The sequence below is a fragment of the Propithecus coquereli genome, unplaced genomic scaffold (assembly GCF_000956105.1).
Source record: "Propithecus coquereli isolate 6110/MARCELLA unplaced genomic scaffold, Pcoq_1.0 Scaffold3, whole genome shotgun sequence".
NCBI classification, from domain to species: Eukaryota; Metazoa; Chordata; class Mammalia; order Primates; family Indriidae; genus Propithecus; species Propithecus coquereli.
In genome coordinates this window covers 413,743-430,823 of record NW_012148618.1, presented here as the reverse complement: position 1 = coordinate 430,823, position 17,081 = coordinate 413,743, and the positions used below count along the sequence as shown (strand labels likewise).

Below are 17,081 nucleotides of genomic sequence, written 5' to 3'. Positions count from 1 at the left end.
CCCACCCCCGCCATTAGCCTGTCTGATGGCAGAAACAGCAACTCTTCCTGCATTCCCACGCTCTCCTTCCTCCCCGCCCCCCCAACTCTGAATCCAGCTAGGATGCAAGGATGAAGTGGCCCCAGCAGCTTGACATGCCAGCCCGCCCTCAGTGGCCCACATGACTGGGTACTAGGTGCCCAATACTGTGCTGCGGGCAATCCTTACAACCCCGACCTCCTGAGGCAGCTAGGATTATAATGCCCATCTCATGGTGGGGAGGGGCAGGCAATTAGAAAGTGGTGGAGTGGAGATGCAGGCTCAGGCAGCCTGGTTTGGGAGCCCACATTCTTCTGCCTCCAGACCTGTGAGCAGGCCTGATAAAGCACAAGGAATATGCTCCAAACAAGTATTTTAGCCCCACACTGCAATTGGCCTGGGTGACAGGGGTCTATTCCAGGGCTGACCACTATTGCCAAAGAGGGCACACTTGCCAAGGAGACCCGCTCTTCAGTCCCAGCTATCTGCTCCATGAGAGGCTATTGGGGTGGGTGAGTGACAAAAGGAAAATGTCAGGACCTAGGAAACGGTATGGCCAGGATGGACACCACCCTCAGCTAAGTGTGTGTGTTGGAAGGTGTGGGAGGGCAGGGACTGAACTAAGTCTAGAGGTGGAGTCTCTACAACATATCCAAGTGTTTACTTAGAAATGAGTTTTTGATTAAGATGTAAAATACCCCAACCCACTGAGATCACTCATATTAGAGATTAAGCGTTGAGACTTCCTAGAAATACAGCTCTGCAGAACTTCTCTATAAAGCCTCTCTAACCTATTCCAGCTCACAGAGCTCTTTTCCCCTTTCTGAATTTTTATTACAGTTGAATCCTAACCATAAGATCTGCCTATATGGCTTTTTCTCCAGTTAGAAAACTCATCAAGGGTTAGGACCATGGACAAATTTTCCTCCAAAAGAATTTAAAAAGTGTGAGTTGGCAAATTGAGGTAGAAGTAAACACGGATCCTCTTCCATGAAGCAGGAATAATCTTCCTATCAGTGGCTGGGAGAAGCCGATACAATGCGGAGTGCTGGAGAGAGAAGGATCAGGGGACCTGCGCTCCACTCAGGGCCTGCCTCCCTGGGCAAGTCACTTGCCTGGCTCCAGGTTTCCTTATCTGTTCTAGGAAAATGTTAATATTAGCCAGCTTACCTCATGGATTTGTCATGAGGCTCAAATCAGATAATACAGGTGGAAGTGCTGTGTAATGTAAAGAACCCTGCCAGTGAAAATTACTGTGCCTCCAAGGAACTACTTAAGTTTCTTCTATTTTTAACACCAGATAATTGTATGCAGAATCCATTCATCTAGAACTCACTTGTAGGAAATTGAAAGAAAAGTAATGGGGGTAAAAAAAAAAAAAAGGAGGGGAAAAAGAAGAATCAGAGACACGTGGACCACCAGGGAGGCTAAAAGAGGCTGTCCTGAGAACAGTGCTCCCGTGACACTTACATAAGCAGATGGCAGCCAGGAGTCGAAGGCCAGACTCTGGGGGGAAGCAGGTGGGGAAGAGCGGCTGCAACACGTAGTTGGAGAAGGTGAGGGCGATGACAGCCTGGTTGGTGGGGTAGATCACCAGCACCGCAATCCACAGCCTCAGGAACCTGAAGGGGGAACAGGACACCCCCGCTGGCAGGCATGGCAGGGTTTCCGGGTCATCAGGGGAAAGCCCGGGCACGTTGGGCAAGTAGGTAGGCGGCTGGGCCGTTAGAGAGGCAGCAATGCCTTTCCTTTTTTTGTTTTCATGGATGCTGAAGAGCCCAGCCCCCACCCTCAGCCCTCCGCAATGACCATAAAATGGTTTAATGATGAAGAGCTAAGTTTCGACTAGCACTCACACAAGTCTTAGCATCTTTTCTCTCTTCCCTCTCCTTTTGTCAACTCTTCTCTACTGCTCTGGCCCCTGGTATCCAATGGTGGAAATATAAAATTTGCAGCCCCAGAATTGTGATAGCCAGGACGCGCCAAGCTACTTAAGCAACTGCCAGGGGAGGCAACGAGTGGGGGTTTGCAGGGGTGGCACCTTCCACATCCTTTGGCCCTTTGGTGAGGGTTGAGCTCTTTTGTGGCAGGGTTTCAGAAGCTGAGAAATTCAAGATCAGGGCCTGACTCTAAAAGGAGGTCATTATCTTTGGTAATGTGAGAAGAGGGTACACTGTATGTTAGGTGGTCACTCGCATTTGTCAAGAAAGAAGGGCTTTGTTTTCGTGACGTGCTTTCTCTGGGAGTCTATGGTCAGTGTTGTTACATAGTTGTTTGTTCTCACTCATAGAATCTCTCCCACTAAGATGAACATAGAGATTAAAATTACAAACCTGGTTCCTCTGTCACTCTCAGAAGCATCAAGGGGACGCAAGGCTAAACTAGCAACCATGACATGGAAGCAAAAGAGAAATCCCATTCTCTAGTCCCCCTTGGCACGCTGGAGACCAGAAACCCCTGGCCTTGTCTTCCTCCAGTCTGACCTCTTTCTATACCATCTTTCTCCTTTTCCCTGAGATCATTCAGGCTTTCGCAGCTTCTCTTACCCAGCCAGTCCTCCGAAGATGTCTTTGACATAGGAGTAGTCACCTCCAGATTTGGGGATGGTGACCCCGAGCTCAGCATAACAGAGGGCTCCCACAGCAGTGATGAGACCTGTCACGATCCAGACGATGAGAGCGAGGCCCACAGAGCCGGCATTCTCCAGCACGCCCTTGGGGGACACAAAGATTCCGGAGCCAATGATGTTCCCTGCACGAAGCACCAAGGGTAAGGAGGGGAGACAGCAGAGTCAAGACAGCTGGCAGGATTGGCATTTGCAGGTGGTCTCACCTCTGGTCTGATTCTAAAACGCCTCTGAGATGTGTAAATGATCTTCAGGCAGGCATGCCTAGCAATAATTCTCCCTAAAGTCAGGGTAAAGAGGACCAGAGAACTGACACGTATTAACCAGGAACTTGGTCAGGTACTTTGCACATCTCGTTTAATCTTTAGGACAGCCCTATGGAATCAAATATCATTTCTCACATTTTACAGAGGAGGAAACAAAGTCTCAGAGATACCAACTGAAGTTGCCTACATCTACACAGTAGTAAATTATTGTACAAGTATTGAATCTCAGGACCCTCTAACTCAGCTACACATGGTCCACCCAAGGTGACAAGGGCCTCAGGATTGGCTGAAAATGGCAGGGCTGGAAAAGTGGGCTGCTCTCAGAGACCATCTGCCATCTAGAAGGCTTCAAAAATGAGCCAAAGAGCAGTATCTTTTGGACAGACTGTGGTCATACCCCATGACTAGGGGTTCTCAAGACCTGTGAGTGTGGGCAGCATTCCTGGAGGCTGGCTTCTACCCCAGACATGACAGCCCCACCCTTGGTGAAGAACATGAAATAACCCCATAAAAATAGTCCTGGTTGTTAGGAGGTAGTGTGTAGAAGTGCAGTACGTGCAAAGCCTCAGCACTTCTTTCAAAGGTCATTGTCTCCCAATGTTTCATGTGACCCTCACCACAATCTATGGAGTTTAGGGAGAGGGAGAAGGACAGGTGTTTCTCCCTCTATTTTACAAACTAAGAGACTAAGACACAGAGGGGTTAAGTGGCTTTCTCCAAATTCCACAGTTACTGATGGGTAAAATTGGATCTAGAAGTCAGTCTCCTGATGCTTAACCCAGTACTCTTTCACTAATCCACTTCTGCTTGTGTGTGCAAGGGCTGGCTTTCTCCTGAGAGCGGATGTCAGCAGCCAGTACTGGGTTGGGGGCTAGTGGGCTGTGTGTGTTGGGCAGGGGAGGAGTAAGAGTGTGGAGGGCATTCCTGACATGCTTCCTCCCAAGTTTTCCTTTGTCCACTTCTTGTAATTAAAGGTGGTAGTCAGGGTCCACGGGGCGGGTGCTTTGAAAGCCCTCTCTTCATGCCCTGCCAGCGGCACCCCTCAATGCCTGAGGGAAGAAGCAGAGACTAAATGGATCCAGATGGAAAGGCAAAGCTGGAGTAGAGCTGAGTTGGATTTGACAATGTTCTGAGAGCATCTCAAATTCCCACCATCTCTCTACAGTGGTCTGAAACCAGTGATATGGAGATTGTAAGGTTCTATGCTCAACTTTAAAAAACTGGCTTTCAGATCTCAACCATGAGTCAGCATCAATCCGGTCCTGAACTTTTGTTTCTAAACCAAAATTCAGTTTTTTATTAAGCTCTTTTAGTTAAAGGGGAAGAGAAGAGAACATTCACATTCTAAAAGCAATGACCTTCTATTCCTCTTGGATACAGAATATGCTCTCCTTTTCCAAACAAAAAATTGCAGTGTGAGATGAGTAATGAGGTGGGGGAAGAGATCCAGAAGAGAAATGTAGACTCAGAGGGCACAGGCCAAAGCTAGATACAAATGAAACAAAATCACATTTCTGTCACTAACATGTCTTTTTTCCTTTAGTGCTAACAGCCTATCCTCACAGAACAGGGCTGCTTATAGAAATGAAACTAAAAGAAGAAACAATCTCTCATCATTAAATTTGTGATATAATTCTCAGTCCAAGAGAAGATAGAGAATAAGATTCTGAGTGCCACCAGTCCTTACAGACCCTTCCTTCTCTTGTAGGTTTATGTAAAGTCCTACAGTAGGAACAAGAGTACATCTTTCAGCCCTCCGCTCTCCTCTATCAGTCCCCATATGTGCTTTGCGGAAGTGTTCGGTTGGCGGAGACTAAAAGGCCCATTTGCTGGGTGTGGTGGCTCACCCCTGTAATCCTAGTACTCTGGGAGGCTAAGGCAGGAGGAACGCTTGAGGTCAGAAGTTCGAGACCATCCTGACAAACACAGTGAGACTCCATCTCTACAAAGAGTGGAAAAATTAGCTGGGCATGGTGGCTCGCACCTATAGTCCCAGCTACTGGGGAAGCTGAGGCAGGAGGATCTCTTGAGCCCAGGAATTTGAGGTTGCTGTAAGCTATGATGATGCCACTGCATTCTTCCCGGGGTGACAGAGTAAGACTCTGTCTCAAAAGAAAAAAAAAAAAGAAAGAAGAAAGAAAGAAAGAAAAAGATCCACTTGTAGTATCCTATAGTATCCTAGGGCTCAGGCCATATTCACCCTGTCCAGTGACTCTATACCTGCCAAAACGAAATGTGTGGCTCTTCCCTGGAAGACCCCAAGTGCTGGGTAATGAGAGAACTAGGGACAAGCTTGCTAATGCTGTTGAAAGATGATAGTAAATTCCTTGCCTAGCAGGAATTTATCAAAAGGGTGGATCTATAGGGCATTTCAAAGCCAGCCAAGAAGTGAGCAATAGAACTAGAGTTATAAAACCAGCTCAAGGGGTTAGAAAAACAATCACTACCGGGAGAAAAACAAGGTTTGACTTTGGTCCTTAAGGCACTGAAAAGGGAGGGGTGTACAGCCAGGCATTTCTTAGATACAACAATGTTTGTTGCGAGGGGAAATGTCGGGGATGGGTGTTATTTGAAAGATTTGATCTTTTCAGGAATGAAGAATGTCAATGTTCCACTAAGGGTTCTTGGGAAACAAATACTGCAATGGGATTAGTAAATTGAGATCAGTAAGTGCTTCTCTTATGTTTTTTTTTTTTTTTTGAGACAGAGTCTCACTCTGTTGCCCTAGCTAGAGTGAGTGCCATGGAGTCAGCCTAGCTCACAGCAACCTCAAACTCCTGGGCTCAAGTGATCCTACTGCCCCAGCCTCCCGAGTAGCTGGGACTACAGACATTAGCCACCATGCCCGGCTAATTTTTTCTATATATTTTTAGTTGACCGATTAATTTCTTTCTAATTTTTAGTAGAAGTGGGGTCTCGCTCTTGCTCAGGCTGGTCTCGAACTCCTGAGCTCAAACAATCCGCCCGCCTCGGTCTCCCAGAGAGCTAAGATTACAGGTTCTCTTATGTTTTTGCTCTGACATTTCCATGGTGTGCATGCTCTTTCCCTGGTTCTGGGTCACAGCAGCCACTGGAGGATGGGATGTGCAACACTAACTGCCCTGTGAAGGGTCTGACCCCTTGCTGCCTCCACTTATTCTTGGAGGCTCCATGACCTTCCAGGAAGCTGCCAGAGTGATTGCGACAGTCATAGCAGATTGGCATTGGGACAAGAGTCTTCACTTTATAAAAACTGGGTTCTTACTCTCCAAAAATCTTAATTTTGACCAAATTAAAATTACAAAGATAAAAGCTAAAAAAAAAATTGAGCTACGCCAGCCTACACTGAGTGCTCGGGAATGGGGAAAGAGAGGAGTCTCTCTCTCTGATTCTTAGGAAACCACTACCTAGAAAACCAGAATCTGAGAACATTTCCTCCACCATGGCAGCCTCTGGGACTTCTACAGGGAGAGGAACATCATTCACAGCAGAGCCATGTTCTGGAGCTGAAAGAAAGTTTACATTACATTTACTGAAAAGTAATGTCTACTATCCACAATCTTTAGTGTGATTATTTAATAAGTATTTATGCCCCCCACTAGACTGTCAGTGCTATGAGAGCAGGAACTATGCTGCTTTCCCTCATCTGTGAAGGGTCATCTAGCACTGCTGTCTCCAACCCCCAGGGCTGCAGACCGGTTTTTCTTACTCATCAGTGGCCTGTTAGGAACCCGGCTGCACAGCAGGAGGTGAGCAGCTAGTGAAGTTTTATCTGTATTTACAGCCACCCCCCATGGCTTGCATCACTGCCTGAGCTCAGCCTCCTATCAGATCAGCAGCAGCATTAGATTCTCATGGAGTGCAAAGCCTACTATAAACTGTGCGTATGAGGGATTTAGGCTGCGCACTCATTGTAAGAATCTAATGCCCCCTGGTCCGTGGAAAAATTGTCTTCCATGAAACTTCCATTGTCTTTTTGGTCCCTGGTGCCAAAAAGGTTGGGGACCACTGATCTAGTAGACATCCCATAAATGCTTAATGAATACCTAATGTCTGCCATCATTTGTAGCATCTCCACAGAGGAATTTAATATACCTATTTCTTTGGAACCTCCAAATCCTGTGAGAATGTTGAATGTGTATTGTAGGCAAATGAGTGAAGCAACCCACTTATTTCACTGCTGAGTAGAGTAGATTGGCTGTGATTGCCATCTCCAATTTACAGGGGAAGAAAGTAGGGCAACTATCAGTCTCACTTTCCAAATGGGGGAATGAGGGAGGTATTATTATCCCTATTTTATGGAGGAAGACCCAGAGAGGTAGTTATTTGCTTAAAGCACAGGGTAAATTAGAAATAGCTGGATTGGAACCTAAATCTTCTGTCACAACCTCAAGCTTTTCCCTGAAAATGAAAGGTTGTCCTACATATACTGGGGTCAGTCTTATCTGCTCCACTCCATAGGCAATGAGAATGGTGACAGAAGGTGTTTACTGAAGCATTGGAACACAGATCTGATTCCTTCCTTCTGTTGCAGCAGCACCTTCAGTGGTGATATACAAAACATTCACATCCCTCACCTTACTTGATTCTCTGAACTACTTTCTTAGGTGTGCGAGGCAGGTACTATCATTCCTATTTTACCTTTGTGAAAACCGAGGTCAGAGAGGTGAAGGGACTTGATGGGAGTCTTGCACTGCTTAAGTAGCAAGGCTGGGATAAGAGGCTGAGGCCTTGGACTCCGGGCCCAGGGTTTCCTCCACCACTCCATGCCGCCTCACCTCTGGAAATTGCACAACAGACACTTTAACTGCAGGGCTTTTAAACTTGGACACTGTCCAAATGAGACTTTTTTGGACCAGCTTTGTAAAAGAACTGGGAAAGATCTTTTCTATCTTGATGATGAAGAGTTCCTGATGAGATGTAGGAAGAAAATTGATTATTGTGGAGATATTTCTCTCCATTGTTTTACCCTTAGACTCATTGTCTATAAAGCCATTTAAGAATGAGATGCATACCCGTTGGGCATTGCCCAGGTACTCGAGGTCAGAATTTTAGCCCTACTTCCATCCACCCCAATTAATAAAGTAATCATCTTATCACATAGATCTTCCTTAGTGAAAAATGGATTCTAGGATGCCTGGACAATGAGGCCCAGCTTGGCTTGTTCTGTCAAAGAAAAGCCAACCAAACTATTCATTCCATTAAAAGGGGGCCAAAACCTATCAGTGGGCAAGTCTTCACTAGAAAAATTGCTGGAATTGAGAAAATCCACGTTTGCCATGAATAATCACTGACTTCCCCATCTGCAGGCCAATACCCATGTGACTCCCATTAAGTCATTACTCGTATCCAGGCCTGTCCATGCTAGAATGCTGTAGCCATCAAAGAATTTCCTGGGGCATGGAATTATAGACTTCCAGTGCTCAACAGACCCTCAGATCCAAAAGGCTATGGCCTCCCTTCCTTACTCATGCTAGTCTTGAAATCTAGCCACAACTTCCTCCTGGGCCTTGGAAGTTCTGGCCATTTCCATGATGTCCAGGGAAAGTTGAGGTGAATCTGCTGTGTGCTCCTTCCATTAATGTTTGGGAGGATCTCAGAGGTTTTCAGGACTGGGGGAAGAGTGTGAGAGCAGGGTCTGGCACGCTGGAGCCAGGCTTTGAGCTTCTTGCTAGGCCTGGAAGTGCACCATACCTCTTACCATGCATATAGGTACAGACAGCCACCTGGGCGCGAGCAGGTCGTGACTCCAACACATTCCCTGAGGAGTTGCCAGCTCCCGCAGAACAGATGTGGAAGGTGCTGTAGGACTCTGCTGTTTTGGGTCCTTACTGAAAAAGTGGAAAAGGCACTAGACCTAGAGTTGAAGGAGCCACTGAGTCCTGGTTTTGCCACTCACAAGCCACATGGCCTGAATTTTTCTGAGAATCACTTCCTTTGTCTGAAGAATGAAAATATTTGTTCCTGCCCTGCCTACCTCACAAGGTTGTTGTGGAGATCAAGGGAGAGCACATATATGTGAGGTACTTTATAATTTGTGAAATGCTAATAAATATAAGCAATTACTAGCATTAGTAGCAGTAGGGACAGAGACCGTCCTAGAAGAATCTGGCCGGCTTCCTTTGGAGGCTTGGCTCCAAAACAGTGCTGTACAGCCAGGACCATGAAGCATTCTCTGAGTCATTTGTCTGCTTGTCTAGGTAAAATTTTTAGATGCTTCAGGTGGGTGGGCAGCAGGTAATTGCACCTCTCAAAAAGTATTTATTGAGCGCCCACTCTGTACATGCTTGCTTTGGAAGGTATTTGAGAAGCACTTGTTCATACATGGGCTTTTAATGAAATAGATGGAGCCAACCACCCACTCACCAGCCACTGACAGACAGGCATTGTAGCCTGAGGGGCCAAGAGTACTGAGCCTTCGAATAAGCCCATTAAGGACTCACCTCTTACCTCCAGCATTTCCCTGCCAGACTGGGGATTCAGGCACCTACAGTGAGAGGCTTTGTCTTCCTCAGTGGTTTTCAACTGGGGACAATTTTGCCCCCCATCTTAAGGGGTCAGTTGGCCATGCCTGGGGACACTTTTGGTTGTCACAACAGGACTGGAGGTGCATCTGGCATCTAGTGTGTAGAGGCCAGGAATGCTGCTAAACATCCTACAATGAGCAGGACAGCCTTCCACAACACAGAACTATCTGGCCCCAAAGGTAATAATAGTGCTGAGGTTGAGAAACCCTGTTGTACTTTCAAGCTTCAATGCCATCTTTTGGTTCATCCCTAATCCCTTTTAGATTTGAACCTGGATTTTTTTTTCTTTTAGCTAACCACAAACATGTATTGTTCATGGTAATAACTCATTTTTAAACTAAAAAAAATTTTTATTGGGCCGGGCGCGGTGGCTCACGTCTGTAATCCTAGCTCTCTGGGAGGCCGAGGCGGGCGGATTGTTTGAGCTCAGGAGTTCGAAACCAGCCTGAGCAAGAGCGAGACCCCGTCTCTACTAAAAATAGAAAGAAATTAATTGGACAACTACAAATATATAGAAAAAACTAGCCGGGCATGGTGGCGCATGCCTGTAGTACCAGCTACTCGGGAGGCTGAGGCAGGAGGATCGCTTGAGCCCAGGAGTTTGAGGTTGCTGTGAGCTAGGCTGACGCCACAGCACTCTAGCCCGGGCAACACAGTGAGACTCTGTCTCAAAAAAAAAAAAAAAAAAAATTTTATTGTGGTAAAAACACATAACCAAATTTACCATCTTAACCATTTTTAAGTCTACAGTTTAGTAATGTTAAGAATATTGACATTGTTGTGAAACCATCTCTAAAGGATGATTTGTTTTTGACTGACTGCTATTATTCCATAAATTCCTTTTTTTTAAAAAAAAGAAAAATAGAGTCTCGCTCTGTTGCCCAGGCTAGAGTACAGTGGTGTCATCATAGCTCACTGCAATCTCAAATTCCTGGGCTAACGCGGTCCTCCTGCCTCAGCCTCCCCAGGAGCTGGGACTATAGGCGTGTGCCACCATGCCCGGCTAATTTTTTCTACTCTTTGTAGAGATGGGGTCTTACTATGTTGCTCAGGATGGTCTCAAACTTCTGGCCTCCAGCAATCCTCCCACCTCGGCCTCCTAAATTGCTAGGATTACAGGCATGAGGCACTGTGCCTGGCCCCACAAATACTTTCTAGGCACTTACCATGTGTTAGGCTATAGGATGTGAAAGTAAGTAAGACTCAGTCCCTGCTCTCAAGGAACCGTGTGGAAAAGTGAAGACGTGTGGGCAGACACAAAGCTGACACCACCAGGTAGAGCAGAAGTTGCATGAGTGCTACTGTAATATATGACAAGATATTAGGGTGGAAAAGGTCACTGGCATGGGCTGTTCAGAAAGGGCTTCCTGGAAGAGGGAAGCATAAGACGGACGCTGATGGGTAAGTAAACTCAATTTAACAGGGAGGACAGGAAAAGCAATTGGCTGGTTGCTAAGCAGATCAGACTTGGGCTGAATAGTCAGTTTTCTCATCATCCGATGAGTCCAATTCAAATTTCTGAACCAGAATTACTGAGTGTGTGGGTTGGGGGTGGGAGAGGAAGTGAGGGTGGTGGAGGATGAGCTCAAGGAGAGAAAGAAAGCAATCTTTATGAAACATAGACCATAGGGTAGGGCTTTGTTTTATTTATTTATTTTTTCAAGACATAGTCGTACACTGTCACCTGGGCTGGAGTGCAGTGGCATCATCATAGCTCACTGCAACCTCAAACTCCTGAGCTCAAGCAATCCTTCTGCCTCAGCCTCCCAAGTAGCTGGGACTACAGGTATGCGCCACCATGCCCGGCTAACTTTTTCTCTCTATATTTTTAGTCGTCCAGCTTATTTCTTTCTATTTTTTAGTAGAGACAGGGTCTCACTCTTGCTCAGGCTGGTCTTGAACTCCTGAGCTCAAACGATCTGCCCACCCGCCTCGGCCTCCCAGAGTGCTAGGATTACAGGTGTGAGCTACCATGCCTGGCCACTTTGTTTGAATATTTCACAGGAAACTTTTATTTTACAGCTAAGTAAACTGATCATTAACTTGTTCAAGGTTACGAAGATTGTAAACAGGGAAGCAGTTTACTGGAAGCCTAAGACTATCTCTAAAGCCCATCCTCTTCTGCTGTATCACGGGTGGTGCCTCCCTTTCTACAACACGCTGATGCAAGTCATGGAGAAATCCATGTTAAGCTTTCTGCTTTCAGCATCAGGGCCCAGATGCCTCGTTAAGGCAACCTGACCTGCATATGTCAGCTGCCTACTAAACATCGTATGCAGAACCGTACTCTCAAGAAGCAGCTAAAGTATTTATGCATTTCATAGATGTACAAACAGGCACTTTTAAAAAATGTATATATATATGAAGTCTCTCTGAATCTGTTGTGATTCTGAAGGCTGCCCAATTAAAAAAAATATATATATATACATAGATGAGAAAAGAACATTAATAATTCTGCAGCAGTGACACTCTCTGAGCAATATGCTTTCATGACGTGCAGCTCAGTGTGAGGTTGCCTGGTACATCTTCAGACATATTGTGAAACCTTCTCCCCAGAAGTGACGTCATTGCTAACGCTGAGGATATTTAAAGCAGGGAGCAAACCAATGGGAAGACTTGTGACTGTGACAAAGGATGAGGGATGAGATGTGATGGATAAAGCTTTTTAGCTCAAACTTCACTCATTCTATAAATAAAACAGCTTAAAATAGATGTGAGGGATTATTTTGCTTCTTAGAAATAAAATTCACCAGTGCTCAACACAGGGCCTAACATATAATATGCTCAATGAGTGCTTGTTAGAATATGGACCAATCCTGAATCCTATGACGAGTAGCCCTCACCCCTGTCCCAGGGAGGAGCCTGCAGTTTGCCATTTCCCAGTCTCCAGGGAGAAGGGACTCAGGGGCTTCCTCTGTAGCGGAGGGGAACGAGGCATTGTCCTTACTCTGTAAGGTCAGCAGGGAGTTAAAAATTGGAAAGGAATGATTTCTAGCCTCTGGGTTCCTGAATGGCTCTTGTTTTCTATAGTTCAGAATATACTCCTGGGATCACTTGCTCATGTCTACTTTTCTAAATCCAGCCCCTCTCCCACAAGAACAACAAAATAACAACAGCAACAACTGAAATTCCTAAGGCATTTCTTTGTAGGCAGCCATACTGCTGGATTACCGCTCAAAAAAAGCAGAAAACCTTGGTAGCCTGGCAACTTGAGAAGTCCCCACCAATATGCACCTCTACCCCATTTCAGTAAGCCGATTTAATTCAGAAAAATTGTATATATGGTGCTGGCCTCTCTGAGAAGGTCATTTGATTTGGGTACAGGGTGTTTTTATTGTTGTTTTTCTAAATAAAATGGGCTGTTTGGTTCGTCTTTTGGACACAATTTTTACCTGCTGGGTTTCTATTTTCTTTGCCTGACTCTAAGCATCTCCTGCTAGTCACTCATTCTGCATAACTCTGCTCTTTGAAGGAACATATTGTAGCCCTGACAGTAACAGATTCAACCAAATTGCTTCTCGATCCCTCTGGTTCCTAGAGGCAAGATGCATGCAACAGGATCCTTGGTCCCAGCCACCTTGCACTCCACGCTATGGAGCATTTTGGATAAGCCCAGTTGCTTCAGAGTTCAATGACCTCCTGGGGAATCTGGGCCCTACCAGTTTCTTACCTATTTTAACCTTTCATTACTATAACAGTAGCTATTGCATGGGATTAGATGAGAATATTCATAAAGTACTGATCAGGTACCATGTACCCAGTGCATAGTAAGTGCTCAGTAAGTGGTAGCTACTTATTATTATTACACTGCCGAGTATAGCCTTTCCCTACTCACCAAGATATGTTTGTTTTGAAATAACTCCTAGCTGGCTTCTGTCCCAGAGTTTTCTTTGAGAACAATGAGAGTTTTAATCATGTTTTCGTCCTGAATGAACCAAATCCTAATCCCTCCATGTTTTGTGTGTGTGTTTAATTGAAGTACACACTCAAGGAGTAGTTTTCACACTCTCTCTGGTTGACATCCAATAAACATTTTTGGGATTAGAAGCTAATACATCATATTAGAAACTAAAATGTAAAATCTTCTAAAGTGGTATGGACCACATGGGTCTGAAATCTTTTGGATTGGAAATATTCCTAAATCAGCCCAGTGCCATTTTGGTACAGTTATTCCTATAGCCACATTTCTCTGTTGACAAATATCCTTTAAAAAACGTTTTTTACCAACTTTTTCCGTAGCAGACATCCACTGTCTTTCTAGACTCTGATCTCAGGGTTTTCTTCCTCCATGACCTCGAGATTCTCACATATACATCAACCTTCCTCTGTCCTCTCTTGGTTACCAATTAGAAATGTGGAATCGTTAAGCATTTTGGCTATGGAGTCAGATCATCTCAGTTATCAATTGTGTGATTCTGGAAAAATTACCTACCAGCTCTGTGACTCAATTTCCCCACATTTAAAATAGAGATAATTATAATATCTACTTTTATAGAATTGTTGTCAGGATTAAATATGTAAAGAGTATATAGAACAGGAACAGGCATTTAGTAAGAGCTCAATAAATATTATTTTTAAAAAATCTGTGTTAGTTGAGAGATAGTGGTCTAGTAGCTAGACTTACAGCCAGTGTTGTCCTACAGTAAACATACCAAGTTCCCCCATAAACGTACATTGTGCTGAAAACAAAACGGTCTGAAAAATTATAAACTTTTCTTTCTTATTTTTTTTTGAGACAGAGTCTCACTCTGGTGCCCAGGCTAGCTAGAGTGCCACGGTCTTTCTTATTTTTTCAGAGACAAAGTCCCACTCTGTTGCCCAGGCTGGAGTGCAGTGGCCTAATCAAAGTTCATTGTAACCTTGAATTCCTGGGCTCAAGTGATCCTTCTGCCTTAGCCTCCTGAGTAGCTAGGGCTATAGGTGCATGCCACCACATTTGGCTGATTTATTTTTTTTATTTTTTTGTAGAGATAGGGTCTTGCTATATTGCCCAGGCTGGTCTCAAACTCCTAGCCTCAAGCTACCCTCCTGCCTCAGCCTCCCAAAGTGCTGGATTACAGTTGTAAGCCACTGTGCCCAACTTAAACTTTTCTTTTAGGCTCTGAAGCCAGCTTGTTTGCCTTCAAGACGTAGATTCTGGTTACATACCTAAACACATGACTGGTATAAAGCTACCTAAACAGCTAGGTACCCTGTGGGTATCTCTAACATGACTGGGAAGAACGCTGGCCCGTAAAGGAAAGGTGCACATGTGTGGGAGTTAATGGGAATGTGGTCTGTGTTGGCCAGATGCATCTCAGGCTCACCCCGAGTCTTCCTGCAGTTGCACCAGGAACATTCCTTTCTTCCATTCCCAGCTGACTGCCCAGCTCCCCCTGACACTGGGAACCTTCCTCACTGGGAACGCAACATTAATTGCTTCATCTATAAAAACCAATAAGGACCCCTGTCCAGGTTCTAAAGGAAAATACCCCTTTAGGAGATAAAAATAGAAATAGTAGAGAATAATGCTTGAGAGCTTGATTCAGAGTCAGATAAGATCTGGGTTTGAATACTAGCTCCAGTACTTTTTAGTTGTATGACCTTTGGCAAGTTGCTTATCCCTCTGAGCCTCTATTTCCTTATCTGGGGGAAGAGATAATAGGGCCTACCAAACAGGGGCTATTGTGAGGCACAAATAAGTTAATGTATGTTAGGTAATTGGTAAGTGTTTAATAATAACAACTAGCAGTAGCTTTGGTACCACTAAGCGGATGAATTTTGCTGTCCTCCACACTCTCTTCAGATTTTAGGGGGGACTCCAAATTCATGGTGGAATCTAAGTTCACCTACTGCCATCAGGTTTCCTTACCCAAGTACATGGAGAGCAAAAGCCTGGTCAGGTTAGGGCAAGGGTGATTTAAAAAAAAACTAAAATGGGCCAACCTAATTGTCCAGGTTGATGAAATTATTCCTAGCTTCAAGATTTTCAAGCCAGGTTCCCAACAGCCCTTCACATAAATGCTTCTTATTGCCACTGTCTTCAGATTTTTGTCCAAGAGTCAATGAAATTCAATGATTACTTGAGTAATTGTTCTGTATCAAGTATTCTGCTAAGCACTAAAGATTCAGACATATGTAAGACACAACTTTTGATCAAAAAGATAATTTAGTCATCGTGCTTTTACCTATAAAATCTTCCAGAATTTTCTTCCCTATACCTTTCCCCACCATCAAGATGCTTCTTTTTTTTGAGACAGTGTCTCTTACTCTGTCGCTGGGGCTGGACTGTAGTGGAGTCATCCTAGCTCACTGCAACCTCAAACTCCTGGGCTCAAGTGATCCTCCTTCTTCAGCCTCCTGAGTAGCTGGGACTACAGGCACACACCACCATATCCAGCTGATTTATTTATTTTTTAATTTTTTGTAGAGAAGGGAGTCTTGCTATATTGTCTGGTTCTTTAACTCCTGGCTTCAAGCTATCCTCCCACCTTGGCCTCCCAAAGTGCTGGGTTACAGGAGTGAGCCACTGCACCTGGCTAAGATGCTTCTTAATCTAGTTCTTGGTGAGACCCTTTCTTCCTTCTGCTTCCCACCGTTCACCTAAATTTTCCCTCCTTCAGCTCTTACACCACTAAACCATATCATTAATTTTCAATGCTTTCTGTTTAATGACTATGAGTCTCATCTTCCCAATCAGATTATAAGTAACTCTATGGCATGAGTCTTCTATATTCCCATAATACCTGCCATTCTGTTATTCCTACTTTCAATCATCCATGATGATTATGAATGAAATTTATGAGCTTATATGAAACACGTAGTTTAATTTATCTAAGTCAGTTGGGTGTGAGATGGATGGATGGATATGAACACCAAATCACTGAATTCTGCATGGAAAACGCCATTTCTATTTTTGTATTTTGTCTCAAAAAAACTTGAATCACTATCATCCATTTGGAAACTCCTCTAGAAGAGGACAGGGCAGTTCCTCAGCATATCTGCAACTCCATAGCCACGAAGGAGGGAAAGCAGAAAGGATTTTGCCCGCACATCACCCTAAAAGGGAAATTTGTCTCATCCTAGCTTGAAGGGAGGTAGAATAGTGCCTATTAACCCTGTAAGTATTCTCACACTTTGGAAAAATATCCTGATTTCTATGAAATCACATATTTGGAATCTTTTTCACCACAGAACACCAGAGTTGCTGTTCTTGTTACTGTAATGCCACCATGGGGAGTTTGGGGACAATTCTCACATTGAAGTACAATCCATGAGGCCATAGACAAATCAGTAGTAACATTCAACCCACTGAAATTGTACTTACTATACCTGAACACCCCATTTCTTCATAGTCTTAGAAAAAAATGTTAAAGAGACAAAAACTTCAGTATGTAGGGAAATACCCTCTACCCTTGAATATCTGCACATATGTTGGGATTGGTGACACAGCTGAGGCAGGAAGAAGGAAGTTTGTGCTTGTGTGCACGTGGGCATGCATATCTGTGTATAAATCAGAACCTTCCCAAAGGGAGGAAAATGCTTAAGTCTATCAAACTGTTGAAGAGGTAACAGGCTCTGGGCTATTTATAGACTTTAAAATGACATGTGCTATATACATTGGATACTTGGCTGAACTCATTTTTTAGAGCAACTAAGATAAAGTAAAGGAGAGGCGAAGAGGAA

The 17,081-nt window shown here is 44.5% G+C and overlaps 1 protein-coding gene across 1 annotated transcript in view; it reads right to left on the bottom strand.

Annotated features, from left to right (window-relative positions):
• The window catches only part of SLC7A8 (solute carrier family 7 (amino acid transporter light chain, L system), member 8), a 55,820-nt gene that overhangs the window by 30,392 nt on the left and 8,347 nt on the right, over positions 1-17,081 (bottom strand). Inside the window, exons 2-3 of the mRNA XM_012649528.1 lie at positions 2,565-2,769; positions 1,489-1,640 (exon numbers count right to left, since the gene is read on the bottom strand). Of these exons, the coding sequence (XP_012504982.1) occupies positions 1,489-1,640; positions 2,565-2,769 (357 nt within the window). The remainder of the gene's footprint in view (positions 1-1,488; positions 1,641-2,564; positions 2,770-17,081) is intronic.